We start from the raw sequence: 17,636 nt of genomic DNA on the forward strand, positions 1-17,636 counted from the left end.
GCACATGTCCTTTTGGGTGGAACCCGCAGGCGAAACAATTTCAGGCATTTATAAGAACAACACCCGGAATTCAAGCCTTTTTAAATCCCTGGAAACAGAACATTCAAATTCAAGCATTTTCAAGGATTTCAAGAACCTGTGCGAACCCTACTGACAACTGTTATTTATCTTGATCTACATTGATTTACTTGATCTACAATCTAATGATGAGATTTTGAGTTTAAGATGTGATTAAACTTCATCATGTCTGTACTAAAAGCCCAACTGACACACCTAGTAAATACAGTGGAACCTCGGTTCTGGACCATAACCCGTTCCAGAACTCTGTACGAAAACCGATTTGTTCAATCACCGGAATCATTTTTCCCATTAAAAATAATGTAAATCGTTTTAATCCGTTCCTACACCCTGAATGTTTACCTTGAATGTTTAACGTAATCATAAAGCTAACCCAGGCTAATCGTACATTCGCGTTATCGTAATCTTCCGTACGAAAGATTACGCTGACATGAACGTGTAAGAATAAAAAAATCAGGTCGTTTACAAATCATTTAGCACCCGGGTCTCCACAACAAGTGGTGAGCGGTTCATTGGAAAGGGGGCTCCGTTCCAACACCCTCAATGTTGGGATCCGTTCCAACACCCTGAATGTTTAACGTAAACTTAAAGCTAACCCGGGCTAATCGTACATTCGTTTTGTCGTAATCTTATGAATAGGATTTCTTACCTTTGTGGTGGTCAGCAGAAGGCGCTCGAACACCTTCTTCATATTTGGCTATTATTTCTTTCTTAAATGCAATAGTTGTACGCACTGCTTTTCTTATTTCACCTCTAGCAACTTTGCTGCTTGCACTGACTTTCTTCGGAGGCATAATAAGGGGCTAAAACACCCGTACGGCGCTCAGCATCGCACCCTAGCGTACGCGCTCACGCATTACCGGCGTTCGAACTCCGATTTTTTGACCGAACAGCGAAGCAAGAATTTCTCTAAATTTTTGGTCGGACTGAGAGGCATTCGAAAACCGAGCTTCCACTGTACACCCTGAGAGCCCACAACAAACGGGAAAAAATTGAAACTCTGATGGACACGCAGAGGATTTTAAGTGCCACTAGGATGCAAACTATCCATACAAACAACAGCCTAGTGCACAGGTGTCAAACAGGCGGCCCGAGGGCCGGATCAGGCCCACCAATGGTTTAAATCCGGCCCGCAAGACAACAGTGAGAGAAGCGCATGAGGAAAATGAGCTGTAGTTTGAAATATTTCCACCGGTTCTTACCAAAGCCAGTTAACACTTGCAAAACACTTGTGGTAGTATTTCACCATTTCTCTCTGATTCACTTCTTTTTTATGTATTTCTCCCTCTTTTTCTTTCTCCTGTTCACTCTTTCTTTCTCTCTCTTTTTCTCTTTTCTCAGTTTCTCTCTCACTCTCTAACTCTTTTTCTCTGTCTTGCTCACTTTCTATTTCCCCTCTCTAAATTACACTTTAATTCTCTTTCTTTCTATTTTTCTTTCTTTCTCACCCTCTTTCTTTCTCTCTCTCTCTCTCACCTCACTGTCTCTTTTTCTCCTGCTGACTCTTTTTCTTTCTGTCGTTTCACTTCTCGTATTCTTTTTATCTTTCTCTTTTTTCACTTCTTTTTTTCTCATTACCCCCTTCTTCTCCAATCCTATCTCTATTATTCTGTCTCTTTTTCTCTCACTGTTACTCTGTCTCCCTTGTTCTCCCTATCTGTTTATCGCTCGCTCTTTCCCTCCCTCTCTTTCTCTCCCTCTCTCTTTCTCTTGAACTAGTCCGGCCCCCGTGAGATTTTTTTATCGCATTTGTGGCCCCCCAGCTAAAACCAGTTTGACACCCTTGGCCTAGTGTAATACGAGCAAGCAGGAGAGGCTTACCACTGGGTCAGAATCATTGGCCAAGACGGTAGTTATGACAGTTCCTTTGACGGCATTAGGGGCGACCATGCCGCGGTACATTGGCTGGCTGAACACCGGGGCAAAATCATTCACGTCCTGTGGAGAAATGAATACAATATGGACGATCATGCAGGTGGCCGCATTTCATTAAAATGAAAACATGAAAAAGAAAATGATTTCCGTACAAACAGGAGAACATGAAAATGTTGAGTGGTCAAGGACCATCCATCAGAAGTGTCTTACATTCTGATTACATGAGAAAAAAACACAGATCCGGTTTAGCTTTTGAAATTGAACTGCAAAAGACAGCTACTGAGGTTTATAAAGCAAAATGAGACAGGGGGGGAAATGATATCAATGTAACATGAAATTGTAAATACATGTAAAAATGTCATAGAAATCATTATTAGTGGAGTTGATTGCTTACAGCTAAACATACAAGTTGATTCTACCCCACGAGCCGATTCTTTTTTACTTTTACGATTACAATCCAGTCCAGCCTTTCGGTTAAGTACCTTGGCATTTGTTTAGTATGCTAACAGAAGGTCATGTTTTTGCCAAAGCCAGCATAAAACAACAGCAGTTTGGCCATGATTTAATGAGCTCTACCTTGGCCTGAACGCCTTCATCAAATCGCACGAATGTTTGTTAGCATAATCCTGATTACACTGAAAAAAACAGATTGTTAAAACATTTGTAAGACTACAAATATTTTTATACAACTGCAAGGCTATCCGAGAACAAAAACACAAAACTCACCGTGACGGTGACGGTAACGGAGGCCAGGCCTGGAGGCATGGTGCCCTTAGCATCCAAAGCCTCCACGGTGAAGGTGTAGGACAAATTATGGGGGGTCAAAGCCTCAAAGTCCAGAATTTTCAGGACAGAAAGCTCCCCTGTCATCTGGTCGAGGCGAAAAAGTCTTAGAATCTCCCTGCTGGAGTCGTCTGTTCGGATGTGGTAGGTAATGTTGGAGCTGAGATCTTCGTCGATTGCCTAGCGAGAGAAAAATAGTCAGTACCAGAGAGAAAAGTTTTTGGAAATACAATGTATTGTAGTCTTTGGTCCAATCACATGCAGCTTGAGAATCACAGTTCCTTCGGGGCTGTTTTCCGGCAAGTTGACGTTGTATGTCTGTTGGCTGAATACAGGACTGTTGTCGTCCACGTCCAGAACCGTGACCGACAGGGTCAGTCTGGATCGTCTCGGGTCCACGGCTCCGTCCCAAGCCTCCACTATCAGAAAGTAGTGACCCTTCACCTTAGATGTGAGAGTTCAAGACGTCACTCTCAGATTTATATTGATAGTGTCTGAATAAAGCATTCGTTTTTACCTCTCTGTCGAGAGGCAATGCGGTTCTGATGGCTCCTGTTGCGTTGATGGAGAAAAGCTTTTGATGGTTGACGAGTCGGTAGTGAACCTGACCGCTCCCACCCAGATCTGGATCAGTGGCCTAGTGCACAGAAGATCCAGAAGTTAGATGATCTGATACCAATTCAGGATTTTTTTTCTTCCCCAAATTGACCATTTTTTGTTAAACATCATCATTGTTGACTTCATAGGCGCCGCCGCGAGCGGCAGGCTTTCCAGCAACTCAGTGTTATTTCGCTCTTTTCGTGATTTATTGTTTTAAGTGTCTGTTTGTATCTTCGGTGTTTTTTGTCCCGTTTGACAACTACACTTTGGGTTACTTTCTATCCTATGGTTATGGGTTTTAACGCACAAAAATGCGTTTTTTCGAGTAAATCAACTCCTTGCCCTGAAGAATTCTCGTGTCGGCGTCATGAGGGGGCCCTATCATGGATGCAGAGCCAGAGCTTAGGTGAAGGCTAAGCGGCAAGCGCCTTTGTAAGCCTTCGGTATCGTTCGGAGTCATAATAAATGTGAACTCTCTGCCAAAAAAGACCGACAAACTGGCTGTGCTAGGGAAAAACATCAAAGCGTACAGGGAGTGCAGTTTGGCGTGTTTTACGGAAACGTGGCTCACGTCTAGCATCCCAGACGCTAACGTGGAGCTACCCGGCTTCAGAGCTGTTAGGACAGACAGAGACACAAAAGCCTGCGGGAAGCGGAGGTGGACTCGCTATCTATGTGAACACGAGGTGGTGTAACCCTGGGCGCAAAGATTTCCATCTGCGGCAGGGATGTCGAACTTTTGGCCTAGCGTGTGACGTCATCCACTCCGCTGTGGCTAAACTACAACCCAGCACCCCGAGGCCATTCTGTTAATCTGTTAATAAACAACAAAAGGATACTGCTGGAAGTGTGAATTTCCCTACAGGGATGAATAATGTATCTATCTATCTATCTTAAAACCTTTGTCACGAATACAATGCTGGATGAACTTGTGGATAAGACAGCAAAATATCTTCCATTGTCAGTCAATGATTCTTATACGAACCAAGGTTTCCTCCTGTCTCATGTTGTGCCATTTTTTCTACTCTAGTACTTCTTTTAGGACACAGACAAAAGAAATATGGATCTCTTTTATTCTCAACATCTTTTCTTTTCATAGTAAGGCAGCGAGTATCAAAAGAGCTTTATTACCAGTGGCCATTGTTCAAACATCAAACGTCTGGAGTTAATGAGACGGCTGTTTCAATTTTCAGAGGAACAGCGTCTTACTGCTTTTCGATGTGCTTCGTTTATTTCCGCAAATGGAATGGTCTTCAGATAAGTGTACACCTCTGCGGAATCTCGCTCAGCCCGCACAACAAAATGGCAAAATTGAGAAGTGCATCACTTGAAAACAGATAAAACGATGTGTGTTAAGGATTGTTTTTTTAGTCTTGGTGCGTTTTCCTGAAACCGAACACAACATGTTGACGATATTTCAAGGAAAAGTTGATTTATAAACACATCCATTTTGGACAGGATCAGAAATACTGTATTAGCCAAGAAAAGATCCGCAGGCTCGAGAGCGTTCTCCATTCGGGCCCCAGTGCTGTGGAAAGCTCTGCTACCTGAGATTTGATCTGCAACCTCAGTGGAAATGTTTGAATCTAGGCTTAAAACACACTTCTATTCTATAGCTTATGAATGACCTATAATTCCTGTTGACAATATCTGTGTATTATGTGTTATTACGACATCCATTGCAGCCTGGTCATTCTGGAAGGGGAATGACCTCATGTAGGTCCCATCTCAAGGTTTCTTCATTTTCCTCATGTTGAGGTTTTCCTTGCCCTCATGTAGGTTTTAGATCAGGGGGATGGTGTTATAATGGTCTGTGGCCTTTGAGACCCATTGTGATGAGGGTCCATACAAATAAACAAGACTTGATAACAGAATGTTACTGGTAGACAATGTTCCCTGTAATTTTCCTTACGGGTCTGAGCGTTCACACAAAGTCGGTGAGCAACGCTTGAAACAACAGTGAGCAACCATAATCCCAAGTGTGGCAAGATAATTCATTATCAAACATGTCCAAAACTTGACATCAAGTAACATTTTGCTGAGTTTCCGGCAATGCAAAATTATTTTTCTCTTTTGAAAGAATTGACTCATGTACTATGGCAAAGGTTTACGGCCTACGAACGTCGTTTGTCCGTGTTACATGTCGAAGTGTCCTTGGGTACGACACTGAACCCCTAATACCCCCAATAAGCAGGTTACAAGCAATACAAGGCCGCTATTGGGAAATGTGGAGCACATTGTAAAGCGCTTTGGGAAGTCATTGACTTGAAAAGCGCTATATAAATGCAGATCATTTCATTTCATTTTCAATGTTAAAGTCCCCCTTAATTATTATTTTGTCTGCATAGGTTACTAGGTCAGACAACAGTTCAGAGAATTCATCTAAGAAAACTGAGTAGGGTCCTGTTGCGAGATAGTTTCTACAAAAAATGACATGAAAGCGGACCGGAGTGTAATTGATCCTCCGTTTTTTTTTTTTTTTCGCATATTTTGCCAAAGCAAAAACCTGAGCCCCACTGAAAAGAGGGCCCACATTTGGGTCCCGATCCATCAATTGAGAAACAATGGCCTAGGAGGTACTTTCCTAACTAGCAAGCCAGTTTAGAGTTTTGGAAGGTGTTTTTACCAATTGCAAATCGGTATAAACGTTTTATTGGATCTCTTATGTTTTCTTTTCTTCGATTTAGTGGTCTGATTTGAGAAGAAATCGGCTTTATATTAGTTTGATATCAGGTGCATATGAAGAACCACCAAAACGGCTCATAAAAAAGTCCAAAGACGTAAAGCAACTCTGTCCAAGTTTGCGCAGATAATTTAGTCGGCGCTAAACGGCAAGGCCATAGAACGATGGTGAGAAACTGATATACAGTCGTGCCGGCTAGTAAAGAGACGAATGTCCGATGCAACACGTGGAAGCATTACCCTGAATAAAACCGCCTGCGGCTCGGCATTAAAACCATTGAAGACCCGCATCGCTCGCTCACGGCGTTGTCTCTCGGCGTAATTACATCGTCACGAAGTAAAAGCCACAAAAACAAAAGGATGAATATGTCTGTTTTTTACAAAAAAGGGAGTCCACAGTGTTCTGGTTTGCCCGCGTCCCCGCGTCCTAGACGCATCATTTTTGCTGGGGACGCATAGTGTCAAATCAACGTTTTTGACACAAAATTGTCATTATTACCCGATTACTTTTTTTAACAAAGATTTACCGCACTCCAAACTTTTCGTCAGGCAGATCCGCCATTTTTTTTGGTTTCGCGGTTAGAGTTTTCGTCTGCATGCCCATCTCGGCCAACGAGATCTCGTTGCTTCGACATGACGTCATTGTTGTGGTGGTTGTCGTCCAGGGAAGGTGAAAATAAAAAATTTGTTGTCACTATGGCAACAGAAACAAGCCTTTTATTTTTTTGTTTTTATTGTCAATTGTTGGTTTTACTTATTTGTTTATCCCTCACTCTCACTCAATCCTTCTTCCTTCATCAGTTTTCTTTTCTTTTGGTAATTTCTTCAATGTCAGTAATAAGAAGAAACATAACACAGAACGTGGTAACAAGGGGCAATAATCCCGGCACGAAAAAACGGCGGAGAAATTCTTCGGAAGATCGCGGAGGCAAGGAAAACACGTGTGTTGAAGCGAACGATTCGACGAAAGAAAATAAACAAAAGAATACTACTAGCAAGAAAAGGACTTTTCTGCCAAAATGGACTAAATTATACTCCGGGTTCGATATGAGGAGGATGATAATGGATTGGACCTTAAGAAGGCATTACAACTGTGGCGGGACAGCAAACCACGAAGAATATATAAACTGAAAAATCTGAAGTGATAACTTGCTTTGTATTAACAATTGTGATGATTAAAAGCGCATGAATATATAGACTAATATTTCTGCAATATTATTGGTATAATGTACAATATTGTGAACTGAAAAATTTGAAGTGAGAACTGCTTTGTATTACCAATTAACTTTGATGATTAAAACTAAATGAAAATATAGATTAATATAATTATTTCAGCAATATTATTTTGTATAATGTACAATATTGTTGTGAACTGAAAAATCTTGAAGTGATAAGTGATTTGTATTACCAATAAACTGTGATGATTAAAACTGAATGAATATATACTGGTAGATTCATATTATATATTTGTCGCCGATTTACAATTTCAACCTGGATAAGACTAAATTTTGGGGAGCCATAGATCTCTGTTGGGACCCATAGATTTTTGAGCATGCGAGTCCCCGGGACCCATCACTTTTCACAGCTCAAATGAACACTGGTCCATTTTAAAGCTGGAACAGAATCCCAAGTCGGCAGCCTTCGGAAGTTGCTACGTCTCCGGAACAATAAGCAAAGACCTTGGCGCTTCGCTAAATAACACATTTCTGAGGTCATGGGATCGAACTTCCTGTGTGGAATTTGCATGTTCTCCCTGTGCTTGCATGGGTTTCCTTCGGGCATTCCGGTTTCAAATTGTCCCTAGGTGTGAATGAGCGAGCGAATTGTCTGTCGCTGTGTGCCCTGGGACTGGCTGGCAACCAGTTCAGGGTGTCCCCTGCCCACTGCCCAAGGATAGCTGGGATGGGCTCCAGCACCCCCGCGACCCTACTGGGGATAAGCGGTGCAGATAATGGATGGATGGTGAAGGATTTTATACCTTTTACTATAAAGGATTTTATTCAATTTACATTTAAATGAAGATTCTTCACAGATAAGGCTTAAGTTCAATGACCGGTCACGCCGTTCCGAATGCGAATGTTTTGTTTAGTTCTGTTGATAACAGGACTCTGACGGAGAAGGCGCCAGGCACTGATTTGATAGTCAGCGCTTACCGGCACAAGAGGGGCCCTGATGACGTGAAACGCTTGGTGGTGTTTTTAGTTTCTTCAGACATTGAGGACACGTGGGGAGTCTCTGGAACGCCCCATGGGCGTAGCCGACACACAAGCGTGGGAGAAAGGCGTGGGCTGAAGGAAGAACTTCAGAAGATCGGAGAATGAGAGGGACAATTAAAAAAGGAGGCTCGATGAAGCCTCAAGCGACAATAATTTGGCTAATTCGATGGAATTCACTTAGCTTATTATTTAAGAAACTAAATCTGCCCCCGTGTGGAAATGCCAGTCTCTTGTTGATTTTCCTAAAAAGAAACGAGCATGCATTGTTGGGCGAATGAAGTTTATGTTTGGTCAATGGAGTCAGATAACTAATTCGAACAATTTGGAAAACGATACATTTGTAATATATTTAAATTCCAACAATGGACATTTGTACGATTAGCAAATAAGCGCAGGCAGCTGGGTGTCGCGATAGCCCGAGAAGCATTTACTACGCTTATCTGCATACAGACGAGCTTTGCTTCCCTATGTCTTCCCTGTCACTGGCTTTTGTATTCAAACATCTGTAATTTACTTGAGAAGAACTTTGAAGGCGATGCGTCTTAATCAAGACTCGGTTGAAGTGAAGTGAGGATACCCGCAGGGAGCTAACGATCGCACCGCGGGGGATCCATAGCACTGCCAGGGGCCAGTAAGTGGAGATTTGTTTTTTGTTTTTTTGTGTGAATACAGATTTCGCTCGTTTATTTCCAGAACTGCTACTTTGAAGACAGGAAATGACTGTACAGGGGGGGTCAGTTAGCTAAAATTTAGGTTGATTGGTAATTTTACGGCAGCTGAGTGGTTAGCGCAGTTCTGAGGTCAAGTCATGTTTATTTGTAATGCCCTTGATCACAAAGAGTCTCAAAGAGCTGCACAGATCAAAGCCTATTGCAAAATACAGACTATTATGACACCGTCCCCTGATCTAAAACCTACATGAGGGCAAGGAAAATCTCAAAAACCTCAACATGAGGAAAATGAAGAAACCTTGAGAAGGGTCAGTCTCAAAGGACTGCACAGACTATTACAGACTATTATGACACCATCCCCTGATCTAAAACCTACATGAGGGCAAGGAAAAACTCAAAACCTCATAATGAAGACAATGAAGAAACCTTGAGAAGGGACAGTCCTAAAAAGCTGCACAGACCACAGACTATTGCAAACTACAGACTATTATGACACCGTCCCCTGATCTAAAACCTACATGAGGGCAAGGAAAATCTCAAAAACCTCAACATGAGGAAAATGAAGAAACCTTGAGAAGGGTCAGTCTCAAAGGACTGCACAGACTATTACAGACTATTATGACACCATCCCCTGATCTAAAACCTACATGAGGGCAAGGAAAAACTCAAAACCTCATAATGAAGACAATGAAGAAACCTTGAGAAGGGACAGTCCTAAAAAGCTGCACAGACCACAGACTATTGCAAACTACAGACTATTATGACACCGTCCCCTGATCTAAAACCTACATGAGGGCAAGGAAAAACTCAAAAACCTCAACATGAGGAAAATGAAGAAACCTTGAGAAGGGACAGTCTCAAAGGGCTGCACAGAAACACAGACTATTACAGACTACTGACTATTATAACACCATCCCCTGATCTAAAACCTACATGAGGGCAAGGAAACAGCGATAAAGAGAAAAAGAGATAAGGAGATCAAGCTAAAAGGAGATAAAGAGAGGGATAAAGATAGAGAGATAAAGATAAAAGGAGACAAAAAAAGGAGATGAAGAGAAATAAGGTCATAAAGAGATAAAAAGAGAAATAATAGTAAAGACAGAGAAAAAGAGAGACAGAGGAAGAGAAAGAGTGGAGAGAGAGAGAGAGAAGGGGGGAAATTGGGAGAGTGAAGAGAAAGAGAAATTGAGAGAGAAAAAAGAAAAAGAGTAAGAGAGTGAGAAAGCGCGGGGGGGGAAAAAGGAAAAAGAAATAAAAAGAACAAAATAAAAGAAAACTGATGAAGGAAGAAGAATTGAGTGAGAGTGAGGGATAAACAAAAAAGTAAAACCAACAGTTGACAATAAAAACAAAAACAAAAAAGGCTTGTTTATGTTGCCATAGTGACAACAAATTTACAGGTTTTTGTTCAGGAACAGTATTATGTTAACATTTTAGATTGCTGCCCGTTGCTCTTTGCAGGGTCACGGGTGTGAATCCAGCAACTTGCCTTCCTGTGCGGAGTTTGCATGTTCTCCCCACATTTATGTGAATTCCCTCGCATGTCAGGTTAAAATGGCCGGTTCAAATTGTCCCTAGGTGTGAATGGGCGAGTGAGTTGTCTGTCTCTGTGTGCCCTGCAGCTGGCTGGAAACCAGTTCATGTAGTATGTAAAGATACTGGTAATCAATGTTCCCTCTAATTTTCCACAGGTCTGAGCGTTCACACAAGGTTGGTGAGCAACGCTTGAAAAAACAGTGAGCAACCATAATCCCAAGTGTGGCAAGATAATTATTTATCAAACATGTTCAAAACTTGACATCAAGTGACATTTTGCTGCGTTTCCGGCAATGCAAAATTATTTTTCACTTTTGAAGGAATTGACTCATGTACGATTGCCTACAAACGTCATTTGTTTTTACAATTCTTTCACAAGATTTCCATTTCTTTTTATTTCCTGATATATTTTGTCGCATAATATTAACATTTTTGGGGGCTTATTTAGTCGGTTGTAAGATACAGAACCTGTATTTAATCACATTTTTTAGTGGAAGTACAATGTTGGCAACAAGATTCACTTGATATCATTGGAAATTATTTGAATGCAACACAATTTTTTTCTTCTTTTTCCGTGTTTTTTTTCTACTTTTTTTAAAATTCCTTTAAAAAAAATCTCATTGTTATTTTTTCCGAGCTGTTTCTTTTTCTTTTATTTCTCTATTTACTTTTTTCCTACATTTCTCTTTCTTTTTTTCTGTCTTTTTTCTAAATTTTTCCTTTTTTCTCTTCCTTTTGTTTCTTTTTTTCTCGGCTTTTCACTACTTTTTCATTTTGGTATTTTTTTCTTTTTTGTTCTATTTCCCCCTTACTTTAAGTCATTTTGTGCCTAAGTTTACATCATATTTCGTCATGTTGGGATTAAAGAAGCAAAAACAACCTGAAGACCCGTTTAGGACCCGAAAGATCCGGTTGCTTTTAGTGAGCCTAGCCGAAGAAGCCAGTTCTCGACAAACTTCGTTGTACTTCGACTCGACTTCAAAATACCGCATTTAGGACACGTCAGGGGAACCCGTGTATTTTGACCTTCATGCACTGTAACTTTGACTTGAGTCGCTTCTTAATTAGTAATTTTGAGCCCTCATTTTTGTGCGCTGGCTAGATTTTCTTGTGCTGAGAATGTGCGCAGCTTAGAGGGAACACTGCTGGTAATGTAAATATATTCTTAGGTTAGTTGGAGAGTAACTAACAATATTACAAACATTTTAACAAGGAATTCCTAATAAATCATAAAGACCCTTTACTGGTCGGAACCGAACTGAGGTAGCTTTAGCCTCGTTGACCCTGTTCCGATGGATAGTTTTTGACTACAGATACAGTGGAACCTCGGTTTTCGAACGCCTCTCAGTTCGAACAAATCAGTTCTCGACCAAAAATTTAGAGAAATTCTTGCTTTGCTTTTCGTTCAAAAAATCGGAGTTCGAACGCCGGTACGATACGGGCGATGCTGAGCGGCGTACGGGTGTAGATTGCCCCCACCCCTCGTGAAGAACTGTTGTCACGTGAGCATGCACTTCTTTTTGCTTTCGTTTTGAATATCCGTGAACGGAGTGTTTTAACCCCTAATTATGCCTCCGAAGAAGGTCGGTGCAAGCAGCAAAGTTGCTACAGGTGAAAAAAGAAGAGTAGTGCGTACAACTATTGCATTTAAGAAAGAAATAATAGCAAAATATGAAGAAGATGTGCGAGTTTCCCTTCTTTCGAGGGAATAGAGCATGGCTTCTGCAGACCACCACAAAGGTAAGAAATCCTATTCATAAATCTTTTCTTTATCCTTTAACCGCTCACCACTTGTTGTGGAGACCCCGGTGCTAAATGACGTGTAAACGACCTGATTTTTTTATTTTTACACGTTCATGTCAGCGTAATCTTTCGTATGGAAGATTACGCTAACACAAACGTACGATTAGCCAGGGTTAGCTTCATGTTTACGTTCATGGTAAGCCTTCAAGGATTTGGAACGGATTAAAATGACTTTACATTACTTTCAATGGCAAAAACGATTTTCGGTGATCGACCAAATCGGTTTTCGAACAGGGTTCTGGAACGGATTATGGTCGAGAACCGAGGTTCCACTGTACTATGAAAATAGGTCCAGTACTAAACCGATACCTATTGTCACTATCGTTTTCCTAATTGCAACGGGATATTAAAGAAGGTGTTGTGCAAGTCCCCACCGAGAGGCCGGGGACCAATCTCACAGCCCGTCATTGCAAAATTACCAGGTGCCATGCTGGACGTGACAGTCGATGATTTTCTATAAATGGGAATCATTTCAGCGGCGCAAGCAGGTTCTTTTCAATTTGCATTCGTATTTTTCTTCCATATTTCTCTGTCGGCAGCACACCTAGCTCATGTTGATTCATTCTTCCGGAAAATATGTTTAATAACTACAGGTGGCGACCCTGGTTTGGAACCAGGCCCACAGTCACGGCTAGCATGCCTAGCGTACTCTCGGGATTTTCACCGTCTGTTTGGTCTTGGAGGAATTCCACAGATTGCAAAACGGTCGGAATTAAAAGTCATTTTCATGAGGTTTGCAACGTTTTAAGTACTGTTAGGACCAGAACGGAAACAGTACCCACTTGCGTGACGTTTAGCACAAGTTTTATTGAAAGAAAGCGGAAGGGCTGCGCCCACAATCCGGCTCTGCTGGACGCGGGAAGCAAGTCGCTCTCGGATTTGAACTGGGATCCGAACACAGAAGTGGATCTTCCGTAACCAACGATGGCAGTGTCAGGGACGGAAAAACTGGTCGGTAGCCGGGACTAGGAGAGCAAAGCGTGGTCAGAACGAGTCGTAAGCCAGAGTGGGAGAGTAGACGTAGTCGGGGACAAAAGGAGGTTGTAAGCCGGGACGGGAGAACAGACGTGGTGAGGAGCAAAACAGGTCGTAGCCGGAGACAGACGGGAGCAAAAACGGGACAGATGGCAGTCAGGGTCGAAAAAAGGCTTGCCTAGTATGCAGACGGACTGACAACAGGGTAGAGACATGACTGGGTTCAAATAGTGACAGGGAGCCAATCAGAACCTGCGGTGGTTGGCGCCAAATGAGTGGGCACAGGTAAGTCACATCAGTAATCATGACAAGTACACCGTATGACAGTATTTCTAAACTGGTGGGTTGGGACCCAAAAGTGGGCATTTGCCTTGTAAAATAATTCTAAGAATAAGATAAAAAAACAGAGGACCAATTAGACTCCTTAACAGTACATGGTGATAATGCCCCGATTGATCTCTTCTTACCTTTTAATCGATGCTGCCCCTTATTTGTGTTTGGGAGGGACCGCATCTCATTTTATTATCATTTGGTTTTCTTTTTTGCCCGTTATTGTCACGGTTGCCATGGCGCTCAATTGGCCCCGCTGTGTGGTGCCAGCTGCGGCTTGTTGACAGACTTGCTTCCCTTCTGTTTAAGCTCAGTGCTCTCACTCACCCTTTGTCAGTCCGTCGACGAACCCCTGCACCCGCAAGACGTGGGTTTTGACTCCGTCTGGTTTCCTGTCCGGTATTGTTCCCGTTTATTTTGTCCCGTTCAATATCGATCTTCAGTTTCGTTCCCGTCTAGTTTGTCTTGTATAATTGATTGATATCCAGTTTTGATATCAATCCTGTCTGTCCCGTGCTGTCCGGTATCGACCCCATCCGTCCGATATCAACTCGGGCAATTGGTATCGATCCTGTCGGCTCTGGCTTGTCTTTCCACGCCAGACCGCTGCCTAACGTGCATGACTCCCCATTACCCGTAAAATAAAAGGCTCGTGTGAGAACATCACATGAGTTTGGGTCCTGATTCTGTTCTGGTTCCTGACAGGCTCAGCTTATATGAGAGTATATACTGTACTTGAAGTTGTTTTGGTTTTGTCTGGTCATTTGTTTTTGAAAAAAAAAAAGAAAAAAACTGTGAATATACTCAGCTATCCCTGTTTTAAACTGCATAATCCTTTCCATTCATAACATTTGATAAGTGGAGTTTTTTTCCTTGATTTGGATCACATCTTTTTATTAGAGTGCGATTGTTGGTCCTCTAATCAGAGCAGTTGAGAACCACTGCCGTATGAGGTTGTCACAGTCTTGTTCCACGGACAGACTCAGGAGATCATTTCTTCCTCATGCCATGAGGCTCTTTAACTCCACCCGGGGGAGTAAAAGCCCACATGAAACCCCACCCCCACATTTGCATATTAACCTATTTACTTTCCGTAGCACTATTGAAATACTCTATAGCAAAACGTTATATTGGGTATGTTTTGTATTCTATATCTTTTATTTTATTATTTCATTTTTCAACACAAGGATACTGCTGGAAGTGTAAATTTCCCTATGGGGATGAATAAACTATCTATCTATACCTATGTTTCTATCTATTTACAGTATTTATCTATCTAAATATCCAGCTATATCTATGTTTCTATCTACTGTATCTACCGTAAATTCCGGACTATAGAGCGCACCTGATTATAAGCCGCACCCACCACATTTCGGGAGGAAAACCGATTTTGTACATACACAAGCCGCACCTGTATATTAGCCGCAGGCACCCACATTGAAAAAAATGCATCATAACACAAATTTAATAAACCCCACCCCCACATTTGCATATTACCCTATTTACTTTCCGTAGCACTATTGAAATACTCTATAGCAAAACATTATAATGGGTATTTTTGTATTCTACTGTATATCTTTTATTTTATTATTTTCTTTTTCAACACAAGGATACTGCTCGAAGTGTAAATTTCCTTATGAGGATGAATAAACTATCTATCTATCTATACCTATGTTTCTATCTATTTACAGTATTTATCTATCTAAATATCCAGCTATATCTATGTTTCTATCTATCTACCTATAAATTCCGGACTATAGAGCGCACCTGATTCTAAGCCGCACCCACCACATTTCGGGAGGAAAACAGATTTTGTACATACACAAGCCGCACCTGTATATTAGCCGCATGCACCCACATTGAAAAAAATGCATCATAACACAAATTTAATAAACCCCACCCCCACATTTGCATATTACCCTATTTACTTTCCGTAGCACTATTGAAATACTCTAAAGCAAAACATTATATTGGGTATTTTTGTATTCTATATCTTTTGTTTTATTATTTTCTTTTTCAACACAAGGATACTGCTGGAAGAGTGAATTTCCCTACGGGGAAGAATGAAGTATCTATCTATCTATCTAAAATGAAGCACGTTTTCTCGATATATGCTAACTAGCCTCATCATGAGATACACCTGAACAACCCAAAGCACGCCAATAGACCATCTGCCACCCGCGAGAGCATTTGCCCGGGCTTGCCACGCAATTACAACAAACGAATCCTCCGAGGAACTGTAGGAACCTTTATTATCGCCCGATAGTTTTTCCCAAATGTATTTATTCATAACAATAATAAACCTTCTCCCGATTTACATATCGCGATCATGAGAGCTTATAACCGACTCGAAATGAGCGGCGTGTATACGAATGCGGAGCGTGAGCGCGATAACTCGCGGACCTAATTAGAAAGTCGGAGAGGTTTCGGAGACTTATGTTGATGACTGTCGATCCCCTGCTGGAAAAAGGTAGCGGTTTAATTAAGAGTCTCGGCGGAACTTCCCGAGTGGGAGGAGACACTGGAAAGTAGAGTGTTTGGAATAATGTGACCTTTCGCAGGTGGAAAATACCATTCCTGACTTATATGAAATGCCTGGTTGGAAATGCTGCTTTGAGGTTAGTATAGCCAGCGGAGTTCAGGGGTTCCTTTTGCTGATATTTGTAATTGGAAGTCAGTTGCTACAGTGGCTTTTCAAACTTTTTAACCTCAGTGTTCATTTGAGCTGTGAAAAGTGATGGGTCCCGGGGACTCGCATGCTCAAAAATCTATGGGTCCCAACAGAGATCCATGGGTCCCCAAAATTTAGTCTTATCGAGGTTGAAATTGTAAATCGGTGACAAATATATAAATAAATCTATAAATCTATCTATTCATTCAGTTTTAATAATCACAATTAATTGGTAATACAAAGCAGTTATCACTTCAGATTTTTCAGTTCATATATTCTTTGTGGTTTCCTGTCCCGCCACAGTTGTAATGCCTTTTCAAGGTCCAATTGCAGTAACAGAATTTCCATAGCTAATTTGTGGTTTTCATTGTCGTTGTGCCGATCCAATGTGCTTTTCTGAAAGTTCGTATTGCGAAATGATTTATGCAATCCAGTTTTTTTGTCACGCTGGGTGCACGCATCACAGAACATGTAGCCTCCGTTATCATGCTCCTGATAGCGTAAGCAGGAATATAATTGAGTCCATTTTGGCAGAAAAGTCCTTTTCTTGCTAGGAGTATTCTTTTGTTTATCTTTCGCCGAATCGTTCGCTTCAAAACACGTGTTTTCCTTGCCTTCGCGGTCTTCTGAAGAATTTCATCGCCGTTTTTTTGTGCCGGAATCATTGCCGTTGTTACCACTTTCTGTGTTATGTTTCGATTTATTACCGACACTGAAGACATTACCATTTTTTTGTTGATTTGCACCTGATACCAACTGTTTTTACATGGCCTCTTTCCCCCTTGAACTTTGTGACTTTTTGCCACATTTCAGACTTCAAACATAAAGATATATAACTCTTATTTCTTGTGAAGCATCAACAATAAGTGGGACACAATCAAGAAGTGGAACGCGTTTTATTGGATATATTAATCTTTAACAAATAAAAAACGAAAAAGTGGGTGTGCAAAATGATTCAGCCCCATTGAGTTAATACTTTGTAGCGCCACCTGTAGTTGCAAGTCGCTTGGGGTATGTCTCTATAAGTTTTGCACATGGAGAAACTGATATTTTTGCCCATTCCAACTTGCAAAACAGCTGAAGGCAGTCTTGGTTTGTGTAATGAAACTTAATGTAGTATTTGTAGTTACTATGCAATTTCCAGGTCCCTTGTGCTGATGTGTTACTTTTATTGTGGTGTTTAGGGTTATTATGCAGTTACTAGTTACAACGTCCTTTGTACTGATATTTAGATTTTCTGTGCGGTCGCTATGTCTCCTTTAAGGTTGTTGAAGGCACTCTTGGTTTGTTTAGTCACTGTTATGTTTGCGGTTGATATTAAGTTGTCATGTCTTTTTTTGGTCATATTTGTAATTGCTCGGCAGTTTCTATGTCTCCTGTGATAATGAAAGCACTCTTGGTTTGTCTAGTTATTAT

General features: G+C 41.3%; 1 protein-coding gene across 1 annotated transcript in view; it reads right to left on the reverse strand.

Annotated features, from left to right (window-relative positions):
• pcdh15b (protocadherin-related 15b) overlaps window positions 1-17,636 on the reverse strand; it is a 247,267-nt gene that overhangs the window by 75,326 nt on the left and 154,305 nt on the right. Inside the window, exons 22-25 of the mRNA XM_088323283.1 lie at window positions 3,254-3,373; window positions 2,995-3,180; window positions 2,680-2,916; window positions 1,900-2,016 (exon numbers count right to left, since the gene is read on the reverse strand). Of these exons, the coding sequence (XP_088179409.1) occupies window positions 1,900-2,016; window positions 2,680-2,916; window positions 2,995-3,180; window positions 3,254-3,373 (660 nt within the window). The remainder of the gene's footprint in view (window positions 1-1,899; window positions 2,017-2,679; window positions 2,917-2,994; window positions 3,181-3,253; window positions 3,374-17,636) is intronic.

This window comes from Urocampus carinirostris, chromosome 19 (assembly GCF_059441175.1).
Source record: "Urocampus carinirostris isolate Australia breed hairy pipefish chromosome 19, RoL_Ucar_1.0, whole genome shotgun sequence".
NCBI lineage: Eukaryota > Metazoa > Chordata > Actinopteri > Syngnathiformes > Syngnathidae > Urocampus > Urocampus carinirostris.